This window comes from Hipposideros armiger, unplaced genomic scaffold (genome assembly GCF_001890085.2).
Source record: "Hipposideros armiger isolate ML-2016 unplaced genomic scaffold, ASM189008v1 scaffold_293, whole genome shotgun sequence".
Classification (NCBI taxonomy): domain Eukaryota; kingdom Metazoa; phylum Chordata; class Mammalia; order Chiroptera; family Hipposideridae; genus Hipposideros; species Hipposideros armiger.
This window is the reverse complement of record NW_017731643.1, coordinates 1,027,136-1,042,262: the sequence shown is the minus strand read 5'-3', so window position 1 is coordinate 1,042,262 and position 15,127 is coordinate 1,027,136. Positions and strand designations below refer to the sequence as shown.

Sequence of the window (15,127 nt, the reverse complement as noted above, 5' to 3'; positions counted from 1 at the left end):
GGGTGGGGGGAGAGCGGGTGGGGAAGGCTCTGGAAAATGATCCAGTTATAGGAGACTGAGCAAGGGGTCTCAGGCTTCCTTAGTTTCAGGACTACACTTTTTCTTAAAATCACTTTGAGAAATAAGTGCAAAAATATACACCAATGTCATATTTGCTGTGTGCAATAGATAAATGTGCAACGTAAAGGCGTGTTGATTCGATTAGCAACTGCACTGCAAAACCATCAACAGCTCACAGCCCAACGAGTCTTCCAAAATACTAGTGTGATGCATTTAAAATCTGCAACTTTGCAAGGAGGTGCCCACAAAGGCCCTTCTTTGAATTTGCATGTTTGTGTACAAGAACACAAACCGTTTTATTTATATAGGATTTTAGCCCGTTTTAAATGCTGAAAAGTTCCCCATGATTTGATTTCCTTAAAATGCACCCTCAAAACGTTATTAAAAACATTTTTCAAAAATAGTTTCTTAAATCTAGACATCAGCAAGGCTCGATGGAGGGGTGGAAAATGGATCGTATATCTTTAACCCGCAGAAGTTAAAAGGCCTTTTTTTTGTTAGCTAACAATGGAAACTTTTTTTTTTTTAAGTGTTTCCCTCCCTCGGTCTTGCCAAGCAATAGAAAAAAAAAAAAAAAGAAGAAAAGAAAAACTTGTTCCGCTGAGTTCAACCCCAGACAGGCTCACAACTTCCTTCCTGCTTTCCTCCCCCAAACCCCCCCCCTTTTTTTTTTTTTTTTTTTTTAATCGCACATTGAACAAACACAAGTAGCCCGGAGCAGACACTGACAGGGGTAGTATCTGCACCGCGGTGAAGGGCGTGCAGGGCCGGCCCCGCGTCGCCACCGCCGGGATCGCCCGGCCCCAGCCCAGGAGCTTTCCCCCATTTCTTTCCCACTCCCCTTTTTTTGTCTTCCGTAGCTTGGGGAGGAAATAATTCCCCAGCTTTTTAACTTTTAAAGCCATCTTGTTCCTCCGAGGTCTGCGTCCCTGGACCATGTAGTCTGCACAGGACCCGGGAATCAGAAATTGCAGGTAAGTTTGGCAGCTTTGTAATGGCTCTCGTTTCTGAACCCTCTTCTCCCCTCGCTCGGCTCGGGAGCGGCTCTGAGCGTTCCGGGTTCTGAAAAAGCGCAGCGAGGTGGGCTGGGGAGACCGGGGAGGGGGTTCTGATTTGGGAGGGTGGCGCGGAGCAGGGGTGCGGGGAGAGCAGGGAAAGACGAGTTGTCGTTGTTTCAACTACTCGCCTTCCGGGCCGCGGGCTCCGCGCCGCCTCCGCCGGCGCACTCCAGGCGTCCCCCGGCTCCGGCGGCCGGGCGGCTCCGTGGGCGCTGGGAGAAGCTGCCCAGGATGCGGAGAAGCCCTGCACTGACCGTGCCGCTCGGGGATTTCGATCGCGGGCTCCGGGGAGGTTTGCAGAGTCCGGGGTCCCGCGCAGCTGCAGCCACGCACGCCCTGGAGTTCCTCCGAGTGGGCGCGGGTCCCGGAGCCGGGAGAGGCAGCCGCGTCCTAGGGCACGGGGCTTGTGGAGGCTGGCTGTCTGCACGCGGGGACACACACACTCACACACACACCCCTCCGCGGGGGGCGACGGCAGGGGGCGGCGAGTATTGGTTCCGGTACAGGGGACATGCAGCGCCTCGGCCCCGGGCGCGCGCAGGCGCGCCCACACTAACAAAACACACTTGTTTGGGGACAGGCGACAAGGCGGTGCTGAGAAATGCCACGGCAGTGGCCCCGCCGTGCGCCCAGGCCTTCGTAGGCCGAGGGACAGAGCCCCAAGGCCAAAGTCAGGAAGGTAATCAGCAGTCACACGCAGGGTCCCCTCAGACCCCGGCGCAGGTAGCGGCGGGGGGGAAAAGCGGGTCCCGCTCAGGTTCCTTCAGTGCGTCAGTCCCCGATGACCAGAGAGGGTGGAGCGGGGAGATCCTGAAGCCTAGAGGCGGGGGCGGCCCCGTTATACCCGCTATAACCAGTGTTGGCTCTGGCCGGAGACCGGGAGACGGTGGCTGGGGTGTCCTCATCCTCGGAGGCAGCCGCGCCCCGCACACAGCACACTTCGGGACCAAGTAGTTGCACATCGCCCCCCACCCGTCCGCATGGTTCTAGAGACGAATCTTAGAATTTGGAATTCGAAGGAGCCGCCCAGCGCACCACCACCTGGGGTGAGGGGTGGGAGCGTCCTCGGGAAAGGCACACCCCCCATCGCGCTGGCGATGGAGGCCCCCGGGGCTTGCGTCCTTGCCGTGCCGGGTAATCCCTGTAGGTGAGACTTCCCATCCCAGATTGGGGTTCCACGGGCCAGGGAGTCTCCTCCCCACTCTCCGACCGCCCTCCGGGGTCCTGACTTTTCTCCTTGTGTCTCCACAGCGGCGCTGTTGTTTATGGAGCTTTGGGCGGGGGTTGAGCCCGCGGTCTCGCCCCCCGCCCGCCGCACAGGCCATGTCGCCCCATCTGCGAACCGAGCCACGGCCGCCGGGCCTCAGGGGCTGAGCCGAGAGCCCCCGGAGGAGGAGGCGCGGCGGCGGAGCCGGAGCGGGAGCCGCGGCCGCGGCGGGCAGCGCGGGACCCAGTACTATGGCTGTGTACTGCTATGCACTCAACAGCCTGGTGATCATGAATAGCTCCAACCAGGTGAAGAGCGGCGGCGGCCCCCGGCCCAGCAGCAGCGAGACCCCCCCGCCGCCGGGGAGCGCCGTGTTGAGCCCCGGCAGCGTTTTCAGCCCCGGGAGAGGCGCCTCTTTCCTCTTCCCCCCAAACGAGTCGTTGTCGCCCGAGGAGCCCGGGAGTCCCGGGGGCTGGCGGAGTGGCCGGCGCAGGCTGAATAGTAGCAGTGGCAGCGGCAGCGGCAGCAGCAGCAGCGTGGGCAGCCCGAGTTGGGCGGGTCGCCTGAGAGGGGACGGGCCGCAGATGGTGACCGCCGGTCCCCTCTCCCCTCCAGGGCCGGAGGAGGCCCAGAGGAAGCTGCGAATCCTGCAGCGCGAGTTGCAGAACGTGCAGGTGAATCAGAAAGTGGGCATGTTCGAGGCGCACATCCAGGCGCAGAGCTCTGCCACTCAAGCGCCCCGCAGCCCGCGTCTGGGCAGGGCGCGTTCGCCCTCCCCGTGCCCCTTCCGCAGCAGCAGTCAGCCCCCAGGAAGGGTTCTGGCTACGAGCGAGGAACGGAGGACCAAGTCCTGGGGGGACCACTGTCCAGAGACTTCAGAGGCCGACTCGGGGAGGAGAGCAGGGGCGCCCAGCCTATGCCTCTCCAAGGACAAGGAAGGAGTGGCACCTTTTACTGGCCCGATCGTCTCGTCAGGATCAGGGACTCAGGGTCCCGTCGCTGCGGTGGGCACGGAGAAGGGGGTCCCTGCCAGACCCCACCGTGGCTCACCTGTAGCTATGGAAATTGACAAGAGTGTCTCTTCCCCTTTGGGAACGCAGAGCTGCCAAGCTCCCTCTTTGGTGCCTCTTGGAGCGAACTCAGTGATGGCCACAGAAGTGGCAGCGAGCACCACATCGGCTGGGTCACACCATTCTCACGACCCTGTCCTCATGGAGCTGTCTGAGAGGGCCCCTGAACTTGGGGGTGTGCACCCCGTGGAGGTCCTGGTGGAGAGTCAGAGACAGTCTCTGGGCAGTGAGATAAGCCCAGCCCCAGAGAAAGGTGGACCCTGCACGAGAGAGCCCCCAGGGAAAGTGGGGAAAGGAAATCTGCCCTGTGGCATGCCTGGCATTGGAGTGCCTGAAGTAGGTGAAAGGCCAGAGGAGAAGACTGTGACCCTGCAAAGCTCTTTGGAGCCCTCAGAGGCCCCTAGCTGGTTCAGGCCACCTGAACACCTGGGCTCGGTAGGCCCAGAGGTGACTCAGAGTGGGGCTGCAGTGGTTGAGTCTCCACAGCACTCCAAGAGAGTAGAGGAAGAGTCTCCACTATTGGGCTTGCGTGGGGGCAGCAGCTCAGCACAGCCAGAAAGGCGGGAGGTGGAGGCTTCGCCCTGTTGGGAAGCAGCAAAAGGTCAGAAAGAGCCTCAGGGCCTTCCTGGGGACAGGGTGGGAGCGCAGTCTGGGAGCTCCAGAGCTTGGCTGGACCCCATGGAGGACGCTGGTCTGGCCTGGACGTGTGGCACAGGGGCACAATCCCAGGGGATTTGGGGAAGCCCACCCCAGGACAGAGCTGCCCACCCCAGCCCAGAGCTGCTCTCCCCAGAACAGAAGGACAAGCCTTTCCTGAGAGAAGCCTGCAGCCCCACCAATATACCTGCCGTCATCATCACGGACATGGGTGCCCAGGAGGACGGTGTCTTAGAGGAGCCACAGGGCAGCCCGCTGGGCACACTGTCCCTGAGGAAACTGTCCTCTTCCTCTGCCTCCTCCACTGGCTTCTCCTCCTCCTATGATGACTCAGAAGAGGACATCTCCAGTGACCCTGAGCGCTGCCTGGACCCCAACTCTGCTTTCCTGCATACCCTGGACCAGCAGAAGCCCAGAGTGGTAAGTCTTGCCCTGAGATTTTTCTAGAACTTGGGCTGCGTTCATGTTCCATGTGTTCCACTGTTTTTCCGACTTTCTACTGAGTCATGAAGACTGACGGGGGTGGGGGTGGGGGTGGGGGCAGTCACAGCTTATTCTCTCCAGGTGAGGTGTTTGCTGGGGACGTGGTTAGGCACTGACCACGCACTTTGTAGCTTGGACAGAGTTTCTTCTATTGCTATTTCCGTGTACATCTTGAAAAACAATTTTTAAAGGTACTTCTGATAGGTCACCACTCATTTCTTGGGAAGGTAATATTCACGAGAGTTACTAAAAAGTTCCTGATTAACCCCCAAAGATAGGGCCCTGAAACCTGCAGACAAGTTGTGGTTGTGGCGGGTCTAAATGGGTGAAGAACCACTTAGCATCAGTAAGTTAAGTCAGGACATCACAATATTCACGGAACCAGCATAACTAAGATGCAGTTTGATGTGAGAATTAACATGGAAACCATGCTTTGCATTTCTTTAATAACAAAATGTCATATTAGGTTGAACTGCCCGAGATAGGCACCTGAGTGATATCTCTAGGGCAGATACTTCCTAATGGATATGCTTGTTGGCTGGTACAGGTACATTTCAGGTACATTTTTAACTGCATCTGTTTTGATTCATCATTCTGACATCTTGTGCTGGCTATGGCCATAGACAGGAGTTTATTTCTGTTATGGTTAATCTCAGTCCTCAGCTGTTTTCACTCTTGGGAGGATCAGAGTGTCTTACGGAAGACGTAAGAGTTGAAGCTAGCACTTCTGAAAAGGTCTGGAGTTTCTCTCAGCTTTTCCAGAGTGTGGGGAATTTCCTAGTTCAGCGTGTAAGGGGTTCTTGTGTACCTTGGGGGAAAGTCTGCATTTTATTGTAGTAGGTCACCTTCTGATTTCATACTGAATATCAAATACGATCTTTGTAACTCAACGGCTTAAACCACAGCAAGTGAGAACTATATATTTCTATTCGAGATCCTTCTCTAAGGTATTTTGGACCTCAAAGCTTGTTTCCTTCTCACTCCCACTTCAGAAATCACGGACTGGATTTTTGAAGACTAGGCATTTCTGTTCATGAAACTCCGCTTTCTGCCAATGATCGGGAGGCAAATACATATGCAAAATCTGGCCCCAGTCAGCCTGGCATTGTGTGGCCAGGACAGGGCCTCAGATACGGGCACACCACCTTTAGAGGAGGGCCAGTCCACCTAGAAGGGATTGATGAGAAAGGGCGCTGGAAAACGCTTCTCACTGAAGATGTGGCCCAGGTTTCTCTGCCATCTTGCCCACAGTGAAAGGCCTAGTGAATGAGATGGTTCTCTGTTCAGTCCTCCTATTTGCTTTTTAAACCCTGAAGCATAGCTGACACAGCCAAGGTGCTTGAACTTGTTCTCCAACTTTCCATTCGCCCTTTCTAGTGATGGATTAGCAACTCCTATTGGCTGGCTCTCAAAACAGTTTGTGTGTCCCGATGTTTGAAAAGGGCTCTTGTCTGGAAGTGAGGTCAAGGGGAGATAAAAAATGACAGGTGATCTTTTTTTTTTTTTTTTTCCACTTGTCAGAGGGATGGTGACTGACAAACCAGAGGGTTGAATGGTGTTTTCAAGTTAGCTAACAGGCCCAGAGGTAGAAATGAGGCCTACCTGTTGTCCAGCCTCCCTTCTACCTTTAAACAAGAGTAGGGCCAGGGACGAATCCCCTGCCAGCTTTGCTCTCTGAACCACTGAGGCTGATGGTGAGCATGTGTGGGGGAAGGGTGGGTAACCAACTGGAAATTAGGGGATCCTGGGGACATTTGAACTTTTGGTTGAGTGCTTTCATGATAAGCTAAGTTTTCTTTTTCCTTGTACAGATTGTTATGGTGAAGCCTGATCTGTGACACCATAACATCTACTCATTGGGTCAAAAATCCCTTGATTACCTGATATTGGTATTTTGTCTACTGAAGGCCAGACATCTTGATTGGCTGGGCCATTTGGCTGGGCTTGTCAGTGTTTTATAGATAACACCAGAGCCAGCTCTGCCAGAGGCTCTACAATAACCAGCACGCTGTTCCCTTCTCTGGTCTCTGCTGCTGCTTTTTAACTGCTACCCTGCACTCCCAGTGCACACACCCTCACCCATGCTCACCTTCACTCACACACACCCTCACACATACCCTTACATATGCTTACATTCGCTCACACACACACTCACTTACACACAAAGATTTGAAACTGCGTGTTCAGCCTTTCAGTCACATAACCAACCCCTGGCCCTGGGGGTGTTTTTGGTTTTTTTTTTCTTCTCACGCTGCTCTGTCTTTCCACAGAGTTGAACCTTTTATGTCTTGGGCGGCACATTCTTGCCTCCTGCAGGGGAATGGCAGCGTGTGATGCTGTGTGCAGGCGGAGGTGACGGCCCAGAGAGGCTTGAAGCAGGGCTGCTTTGTTCCCTCTCCTGCTGTCTGCTCTCCTTGCTTGCTGCTTGTCACTGTTGGAAGTCCCAGAGCCAATATACGGGAACCTCCCTATTCAAAGGACCTCCCTATAGTTAGAAACACAGAAATGCCCTCTGAGAATTACTTCACCATTTAGATCATGCAAATTAGCAAAGGCCTTTTTGCTGCAAGGGAAAGCGGTGAGAAGGCCTGCTCTCCTCATTTGCTTCCATGGGAATGAACTGTAAAGATGTCCTCCGAAACATGCAAAGTGCTTTAGGCCGTTCCTGTCTTCTGATGCCTGACAGATAGGCCTGTCCCTGAAATAGAATGTTCCAAGTTTTTGCACCTGCAAGTGTGTCTATAAAGGTTGAGACACTTGAAATTTGCTTGGAAGTAGTTGTGTTACGTGCCTTGTGCTCAGTGGCTTAAATTCAGGCACACTTACCCTTCACTGGGTTCTGAACAGAAGCGAATTGCGCTGAGTAAGAATGGTGTTCTCTCTTTTGTTCTTTAAAATAACTCTCAATCAGCAGCTTTTTATTTTCCTCTGTTATTCCATTTAAGAGTATCTGGGCCATGGGAACACCAGGCTTAAAGTACTATCTTACAATATGTGTGAGTATTACATTAAAAAGTAGATTTTTAAAATGTATTCCAAAATTGTACTATCAATTACAGGTACAAAAAGACAAAGCAAAACAAAATGTTGATCTGGTTACCCATGGGGGATATATAAAGAAGCGTAATATGAAATCCTTGGCTTTTGGTGCTTATTACTTTTTAAGGGCCATTAGAATTCTGTTTCCTTCGCCCCCCCCCCTTTTTTGTATTGGCTAGTTTTGTTGCTTTTTTTAAATGAAAGATGAACTCCTAGGTTTTATGTAGTTTTAAAAAGTACAAGATTTTTATTTGGGGAGAAACCAAATTAAAATTTAAAAACCTTGGAGGGATACTGGGAATAATGAATGTAGTGGTGAGTACTTTTCAATAGAAATAATTTTTTTCTGGATGAGACTATTGAAGGCCCAGATTTAGGGGTGACCTGAGTTCAGGTTGCATACACCATTTTCTTGAGATGGGGTCTCCTTCTTCTCTGTCAGGTTAGTGGAGAGGATCTGGGAGGACCCCAAGTCATTTATGTGAGGTTTTGAGTGTTTCTCTGGTGAGGAAACCAAGACACAGAGAAGCAAAGGGAACCAAGGACACACTTGTGGGCTCTCTGTGACTCAATTTCTTCCTTTTAAATGTGCTTTTTGCATGAGGATGATCTCATAGGGGGAAGGTGTTCTGTCTAGTTCTAACTCTTCTGGGCCTATATAATTCTAGACACTTGATTTAAAACTTGGTGTACGTCACACCTCAGGGCGTCCGAAAGTGTGACAAGATTGCTTTGGTGTGGACCTTGGGGTACTGAGGCAGAAACTAGGCCCATTTAACTTTTTGCTTTTACTTAAGACCCATTAATCGATCTCCTTCTCTTTTATCTCTGTACTGGAAGATTGGTTCTTTGTAATTTCACATTCAAAAAGCATCATCAAAATAAATCATCAGTACAATCCCCAAGAGCCTCATTAGTAATTAGACTGATATTAGAGGCTGTGCTGATAGAATGCCAGATCATTAACCTGAAAAGTAAAAGATGCTGTTATCTGAGGACTTTGCCCCGCCCCCCCTCCGCCCCCTTTCAGTTTGGAACCCGAGGCTTTGCCTCCACAGAGCCAAAACATCACTTCAATGACTTGTTTTAGCAAAGATAAAAGTAATTCAGCCAGTTTAATATCTTTTCAAATAAAGGTGGGATATCGAGAAGAGGGGAGCTTGATGTGGAGACATTGCGGAAACACAACTCAAGATTTACCTAGCCTTTAGGTTTTACAAGAAAAACGTATTAGACCAGTCGGTCGCTGCTTTGAGAGAAATGAATTTTAAGTGTTAGATAAATCATTTCCAGAACTTTCATTGTTCAGCACTGAATTGCTACCAAGTCACGTTTCTGATTTTGTTGGCATCTACCTGTTACATGTAGTTACAGATTAGATTAGTTCTGTGTAGTTTATTTATATTCCTAGGAGCACTGATAACATTGTTTAGGCTTATTTTATTTTGTCAGGTTTTGCCATAGTTATCTAAAGGTAGAATTTTAAAGTCTTTAATGGGAAAAAATTTCTATCTTGGTAGTCAAAACTTGGTAGGCTTTGGGTAGTCAGCAGGTGACTCGGAATTCACTCAGCAGCTCTTCTAAAACCCTGTTGTGGCCATACCTTCAGTGTGGAAGGTTCTATGGGTTTTGATAGGAGATGAGACCTTGGCATTGTAGGTTATGCACGCTGTGCCCTCAAATCCATGACGAGTATGCTTTGCTGTGATTGTTTTCCCCTGACTAGATAGAATTGGCACAGGTGTAATTTTCATGAGTCAGGGGAGCTCATTGTTAATGAAATCACACAAAACCCAACTGTGAATTCTTTGGTAATATGAAAAGTCCTCTGGCGTGCCATTTTCTCATCTGGATGTTTGGGATTTTGTATGTCCAGCTCTTCAGAGACTGTGTGCCCTTTCTGTGACTGCGTACTATTAGCTCAGTGAACTGAGGATGATAGTGTTATAACAGGTCTCAATGACATGGAACAGAAACACCCACCATTGCCAGTTTCCCTCGGACCTGACTGTGGAAGCCATCTTGGAGGTCTGGAAGAATCCACCGACCTGTCCCATTACCCTGTAGTCAAACTCAACTTCCTGTAGTTTTGCCACCAACCTGGAGTCTCATTGTAGTTCTCCCAGACACCTGGTCATTCATTTTTCAAGGTATGAACTGTTCTTTTAAAGACAATTCAAGTCTCCCTGGCTGAAAGGCACCATACATATATATGATTTCACTAGGCAGTTAGGCCTCTGTTTTCGCCCTTTAAAAAAAAATAACAAACGTTTCTGTAGCTTACATAATTAACATAATATAAATTTGGGTCTGGGAGAGGCTTGAGACCTCATTTCTTCCACTAACCACATTTTACAGATGAGGAAAGCAAGGCTAGAAAGTATTCAATATAGTTTACAGGACCCACGTAAAAAAGAAATTTTTTTTTTCACTTAAAAAAACTTCATTAGCGAATAAGCTTACTCACCTTGGGGTATCTGCCTTGGCTTTAAACATAGTACATGTTTTTATAACTTTGTTAAAGGCACACACAGGTGAATGAGTGAGTGAATGAATGAATGAATGAATGAGTGAGAGATAATATCTCTCCTGCATGATCTGCCTATAAAAGAAATGTTGAACCATCTGGAGATGAAGGACAAAGAAAGGAAAACAAGAACAATGAGAGCAAGCTCATTGCTTATTCCTGTGACCTTGTCTCCACTGGGGTAAGGGTGCCAGACGGGGGTTTCGGAGACTTGGGGTGAAGTCCCAGTCCACACATGGCCTGCAAGCCCTTTGAAAAATGGAGAGAGTAGGTATGACCTCATGGGGTGGTGAGAGTTGAGCGACGCAGTGCTTATAAATAAGTGCCTAGCACAGCACCTGGCAAGTAATAGAGCCTCCATAAATGTTGACGAAGGTGGAGTTGGGAGACATCTTGACTACTGGTGAGGCACTGTCTGTCTAGAAGATTTGTTGGGCCTCTTAGGAGAAATGTTCTGAAGCCATCCTGGGATTTTGTTTAGGTTTGACCTTCATCCCAATGCAATCCTGGGAAATGATTCTGCCTTAGCCAAAAAGGTTGGCATGAAATTAAATTTCTCAAAGACCGGTACTCACAGACTACTGTGGAACCGCAGCAGTGTCTTGAAGTGCCTTTCATGGAACGCTGAGAATAAAACTGGCTTTACCTCTCTAAACTGTTTCCTAGTGCAGTTTCCTGTTGCTCAGTTTGCAGGGTTGGGAATTACTTTAAAGCTGAGAGTGAAAGAGACATCTGGCAAAGAGCTCTACAGGCCTCAAGGAACAAGGTCATGATGACGACTTTCCAGAGTGTTTTTCCAGGAAAGACCACTCTGTTTCCTACTTGAAGGCTTTCCAAGCTTTTCTCTGATGAGGATTGACTTGTATTAATAATAATTTTACTGGTAAGCCAACATGGAGGCTTTTGACAAACTTGTCTGGCATGTTTCTCAACAATTCCATTAAGAATTCACTGTTAGAAATCTGATCTTTCCCTTCCATTGAGCTTTACTTGGGCATTTTATTGACTGGATGGATATCACTTAATGAAAACCCATTCAACAAAAGGCCACTAGTCAATGTACACTACACGTTTCTTTTTTTTTTAAAGATTTTATTGGTGAATTGGGGGAGGGGAAGAGCATTGGGAAATTGGGGGAGGGGACCAGCCAAGTTGTTGTTCTTCAGTCTTCGTTGTGGAGGGTGCCAGTTGCCGTCTGGCTTCCCGTCGGCAGCTCATCACCTCTAACTAATCCCAAGGTGCCGAGTTCATCTTAGTTGCGGGTGGGCATAGCCACCATCCCATGCGGGAGTCGAACCAGCAGCCTTGTTGTTAAGAGCACATGCTCTATCCACTGAGCCATCCGGGCGGCACCTCAGCTCAAGGTGCCGAGTTAAGTCTTAGTTGTGGGTGGGCGTAGCCCACTATCGAACAGGCAATCTTGTTGTTACACCAGCTGAGCCATCCTGCCACCTGTTGGCAGCTCAGCGACAGCTCAGCTCAGGCACAGCGTCACTGGCCCATGTGGGAATGGAACCGGCTGCCCTGTCACTCAGAGCTGGCGCTCTTAAGCCAACTCTTAGCCAACTGAGCCACTTGACCGGCCCCTACACTACACATTTTTTATTTCCTGAAATGTTTACTTTTATTTTGCTCCAAACCAGCTGATACGTTTTATAAATAACCAGAAAAGAGTTACAGAGAATAAACAAGCAGGATGAACCCCTACACTTCATATTTATATGTTTTAATTGGGGTGGGGGAGGAGAGAGGATACGTTTTCATTTCCACATCTCAGAATACATAGAAAAACTTCGCACTCAACCTGGGGTGGTGGTGGTTAATTTTTAACTAAAGGGGATCCTCCCTCGTGAAGTTCACTGTTATCCTGTTAATCTGTAGCATTTTACTTTTGTGGTGAGATTCGGGGTGGAAAGGGAAAATGAAGTGATACAGCATCTCAAACAAAAGCATTGAGATTATTTCCGTTGACCTGGTGACTAAGATTAGGGTTTGCCTAACCCAGAGATGGTATAATAATATGTATTAATGACGCAGGGTACAGTCCCATCCGTGGCCAAGGAAGAACTTTTCCGAAACAGTGATCTGTTTGCTCACATTTATAAAGTTGGTCTTAATGCATTAAAGGGCAGGAATGAGGTCCTTTTGCCTTTGTTTTTTTGGCCATTGACATTTGTTTTTGTTGTTTTTTTCTTGACCCCACTTAAGGAGTGCTCTGTATTTTGCATCTCCCATCCACTTAACCAGAACGAATAAACTGAGTGTACTGTTTTCCAAGGAGAAACTGTAATCGATTCTATATTACCAGCGCTTAATGCTTTCAGACATGATGGGGATTTGGTTCCCTGGTGACTGGCCATCCACCAGCTCAAGCTGCAATCTCCCTTGGTATGTTGGGAGTTGGTAAGACCTGGGCAATTACAGGGGACGTCACTGTACCCCCAGGCAGCCCCAGCAAGTGTTTTTCCAATTTTGCTGACATTCTTTCCAGGCTCAGCTCAATTTGTTTTCTCCTTCTCTATGGCAATTGATGACTGAGTCGTAGAATGTATAATTCAGCAGGATTTCCTCATAAATGCTTCTCCCACCGGTATAGGAGCTGTGTTTGTCTAATCCTCTGCCATGCATGGGTGTAATATTTTCTTTGTGCAAGTTCCCTACCCGGAGAGTAGATTTCATAAAATATGCCTCAGAACTATGGGGGGGAAAGACACAGGCTGGGGGTATGGAGAGGAACCTGGGAGTATCACTTCTGTAATCCTTATCTAACCTGAATCTATTAGCAGGAAACTGAAAGGGCCTGTGTATGATAAGGAGATAAATACTTTAATCTCTTAACAATGTCAAGTGGAAAATCCAATGCAGCCCATAGCTTAAGAAGTGGCTGGGAGGTTTTTGTTGGGACGGCAAATCCTGAGACCGAGATTTGCTGAGCCCAGGGTAGGAAAATTGGTTGCTGTGTGTTTAGAGCTGGGAGGTTAGGAAGACAGTGTTGGGGTATGAGAAACTACTAAAAACTTGGCAGATACAAAATTGGCTAATGGAGGGGGACATTGTGAATGGGTTGTAATTGATAGTTTAGTCTGTACGAGGCCACTGAAATCATGAGTCATCGCAGTGTTAAGTACTTATTAGTACTGAGTATCTAAATTCCAAATAATTTAGGAGACTGAACGCCTTCTCTGGAAACTTTGCGAGGCGTATGTCAAGAAGCGCAGTGAGCTGGAGAGACTAGCGGCTCTCAGCTTCGGCCTCAATGGCCTTTGAGTCCCTCATCTGTAAAATGGGTATATCGACGAAGCCTTCTCACTTCATGTGGTCTTTGTGTGTCTCAAATGAGCTAGGCTTTGTAGGGCCGTTTTGAGAGACTGTGTACTCTTTCCTGCCTAAATTAGTTTGTTTTTCTAAAGAAATTGTACTGGGGAACAGTGTTTTTTTCCAGGTCCCATCAGCTCCAAGTCAAGTAGTTGTCTTCAGTCTCGTTGTGGAGGGTGCAGCTTCTAGGCTCATGCGGGAATCGAACCGGCGACCTTGGTGTGATGAGCACTGCGCTCTAACCACCCTACTAACTGGCCGCCCCTAGATTAGATTTAATTATGAGTACTCTGAGGTTGCTTTCAAAGCTTTCCAAAGGAAGGCTGGACGAGGACAAGCACTTGCACTCGTGCAAGATAGTCCCACCTCTGTGTTGCTGAAAGGGAAATTGCTAAGGACTATGGCAAAAAACTTGAAGGAAAAGCTAAATTCTATTATAACATTTGAGGCATGTTTGTTAAAAAAAAATAATAAATAAATCTGCGTGTCCACAGCAGGGCCAGTTCTGACACGGAGGTTGCAGTGCGGTTCGGGGAGCAGGGGTGAGTGGACACCTGGATTCCATCCTGGTTCCACTTAGCCCCCTCCTGCCCAAGTGACCATCTTGACCAGTGTGGACTGTGGACGAAGCTTCCTGCCCCTGTGGTTTGCTGACTCGTAGGTGGGGATGTCAATGTGATGGATGCAAGAGAAGGCTGGAGCGAGGGAGTCAGGGGCCACAGAGCCAAGGTCTGATATTTCAGGAACAGGGCTGTCAGCTCCTGAATAATTGAGAGGATACCGTGCTCCAACTAGAGTCTGAAGACACTTAAAGGGAGCATTGATTTTTCCAGTACCATGGGGTGGTTTTCTCCTCTGTGTCCTGGGAAGTGAAACCGAGGAAGCCAGCCAAGTCTTGAGCTTTTAAAGCAGACGTTACATTCAGCAGATATATACTGGGCACTTTCTAAGTATGGCCGGGCCCTGGGCTAGATCCAGAAACCTCTGCACAGAGCTGGACCTCCCTTCTGGGGGCTTGCCCGCATGGCGAAGTGGATGTTGTGCCCCAGTGGCTGCCCAGACAGCAGGCATGTGTCTATCTCCCACCTCTGTCTGCACGTCCCTGTGCTGAAGAGAAGGGCTTAATTGATGCCCTCGCTCTCCTTTGGGGATCTGCCCTCTTGAGGCAGCGCTGATGCCAACAGACATATTTGAGATTTGCGAAACTCAAGAACAAGTTGTATGGCCATTAAACAAACACATTCATTAAATATGAGTTAATGAATAATGGATTGGTGTTGGCCTGGGAAACGCAGGAAGGTTCCGTGGACGTTGTGGACCAGGGTGCAGAGGAATTGAATTTGGGCAACAACCACTGGAGAAGGCATTTTGGGAAAAGGCCTTCAGGGGCTTGCTATCTCTGTGAGATCTGGTCAAGCAAAGGAACTGTTCTGGGAGGTTGGAAAGAAAGAGGGCGCCTCCTCCACCTCCCAAGCCTTAATGCCCTGCATTGAACTCCACACAAATGGATGCTCACCTGACAAAAGTTTCAGTGCTTGGGCAGCTGCACTGTCAGTATGCTCTTGTGAGGCTAAAATGGAGCCTCAGGAGACCCCCCACCACCACCACCCACCCACCCCTACCCCAGTTGACCAGAGGGACGTGGTCAACTTGGGAGGGACTTCTGCTCCTTAGGTGTTTAGTGAGCCTGAACCTGTGGAAGACCCTGGGG

General features: G+C 49.3%; 1 protein-coding gene across 2 annotated transcripts in view; it reads left to right on the top strand.

The window, feature by feature from the left end:
• The first annotated feature begins 744 nt into the window (after positions 1–744).
• Positions 745–15,127, top strand: part of ITPKB (inositol-trisphosphate 3-kinase B) — a 110,146-nt gene continuing 95,763 nt past the window's right edge. The window contains exons 1-3 of one of the 2 annotated variants that reach the window (XM_019659023.1): positions 745–1,034; positions 1,699–1,797; positions 2,370–4,472. In XM_019659023.1, the coding sequence (XP_019514568.1) occupies positions 2,577–4,472 (1,896 nt within the window). In that variant the 5' untranslated portion in view covers positions 745–1,034; positions 1,699–1,797; positions 2,370–2,576. The remainder of the gene's footprint in view (positions 1,035–1,698; positions 1,798–2,369; positions 4,473–15,127) is intronic. The other variant, XM_019659022.1, reaches the window with a different exon arrangement.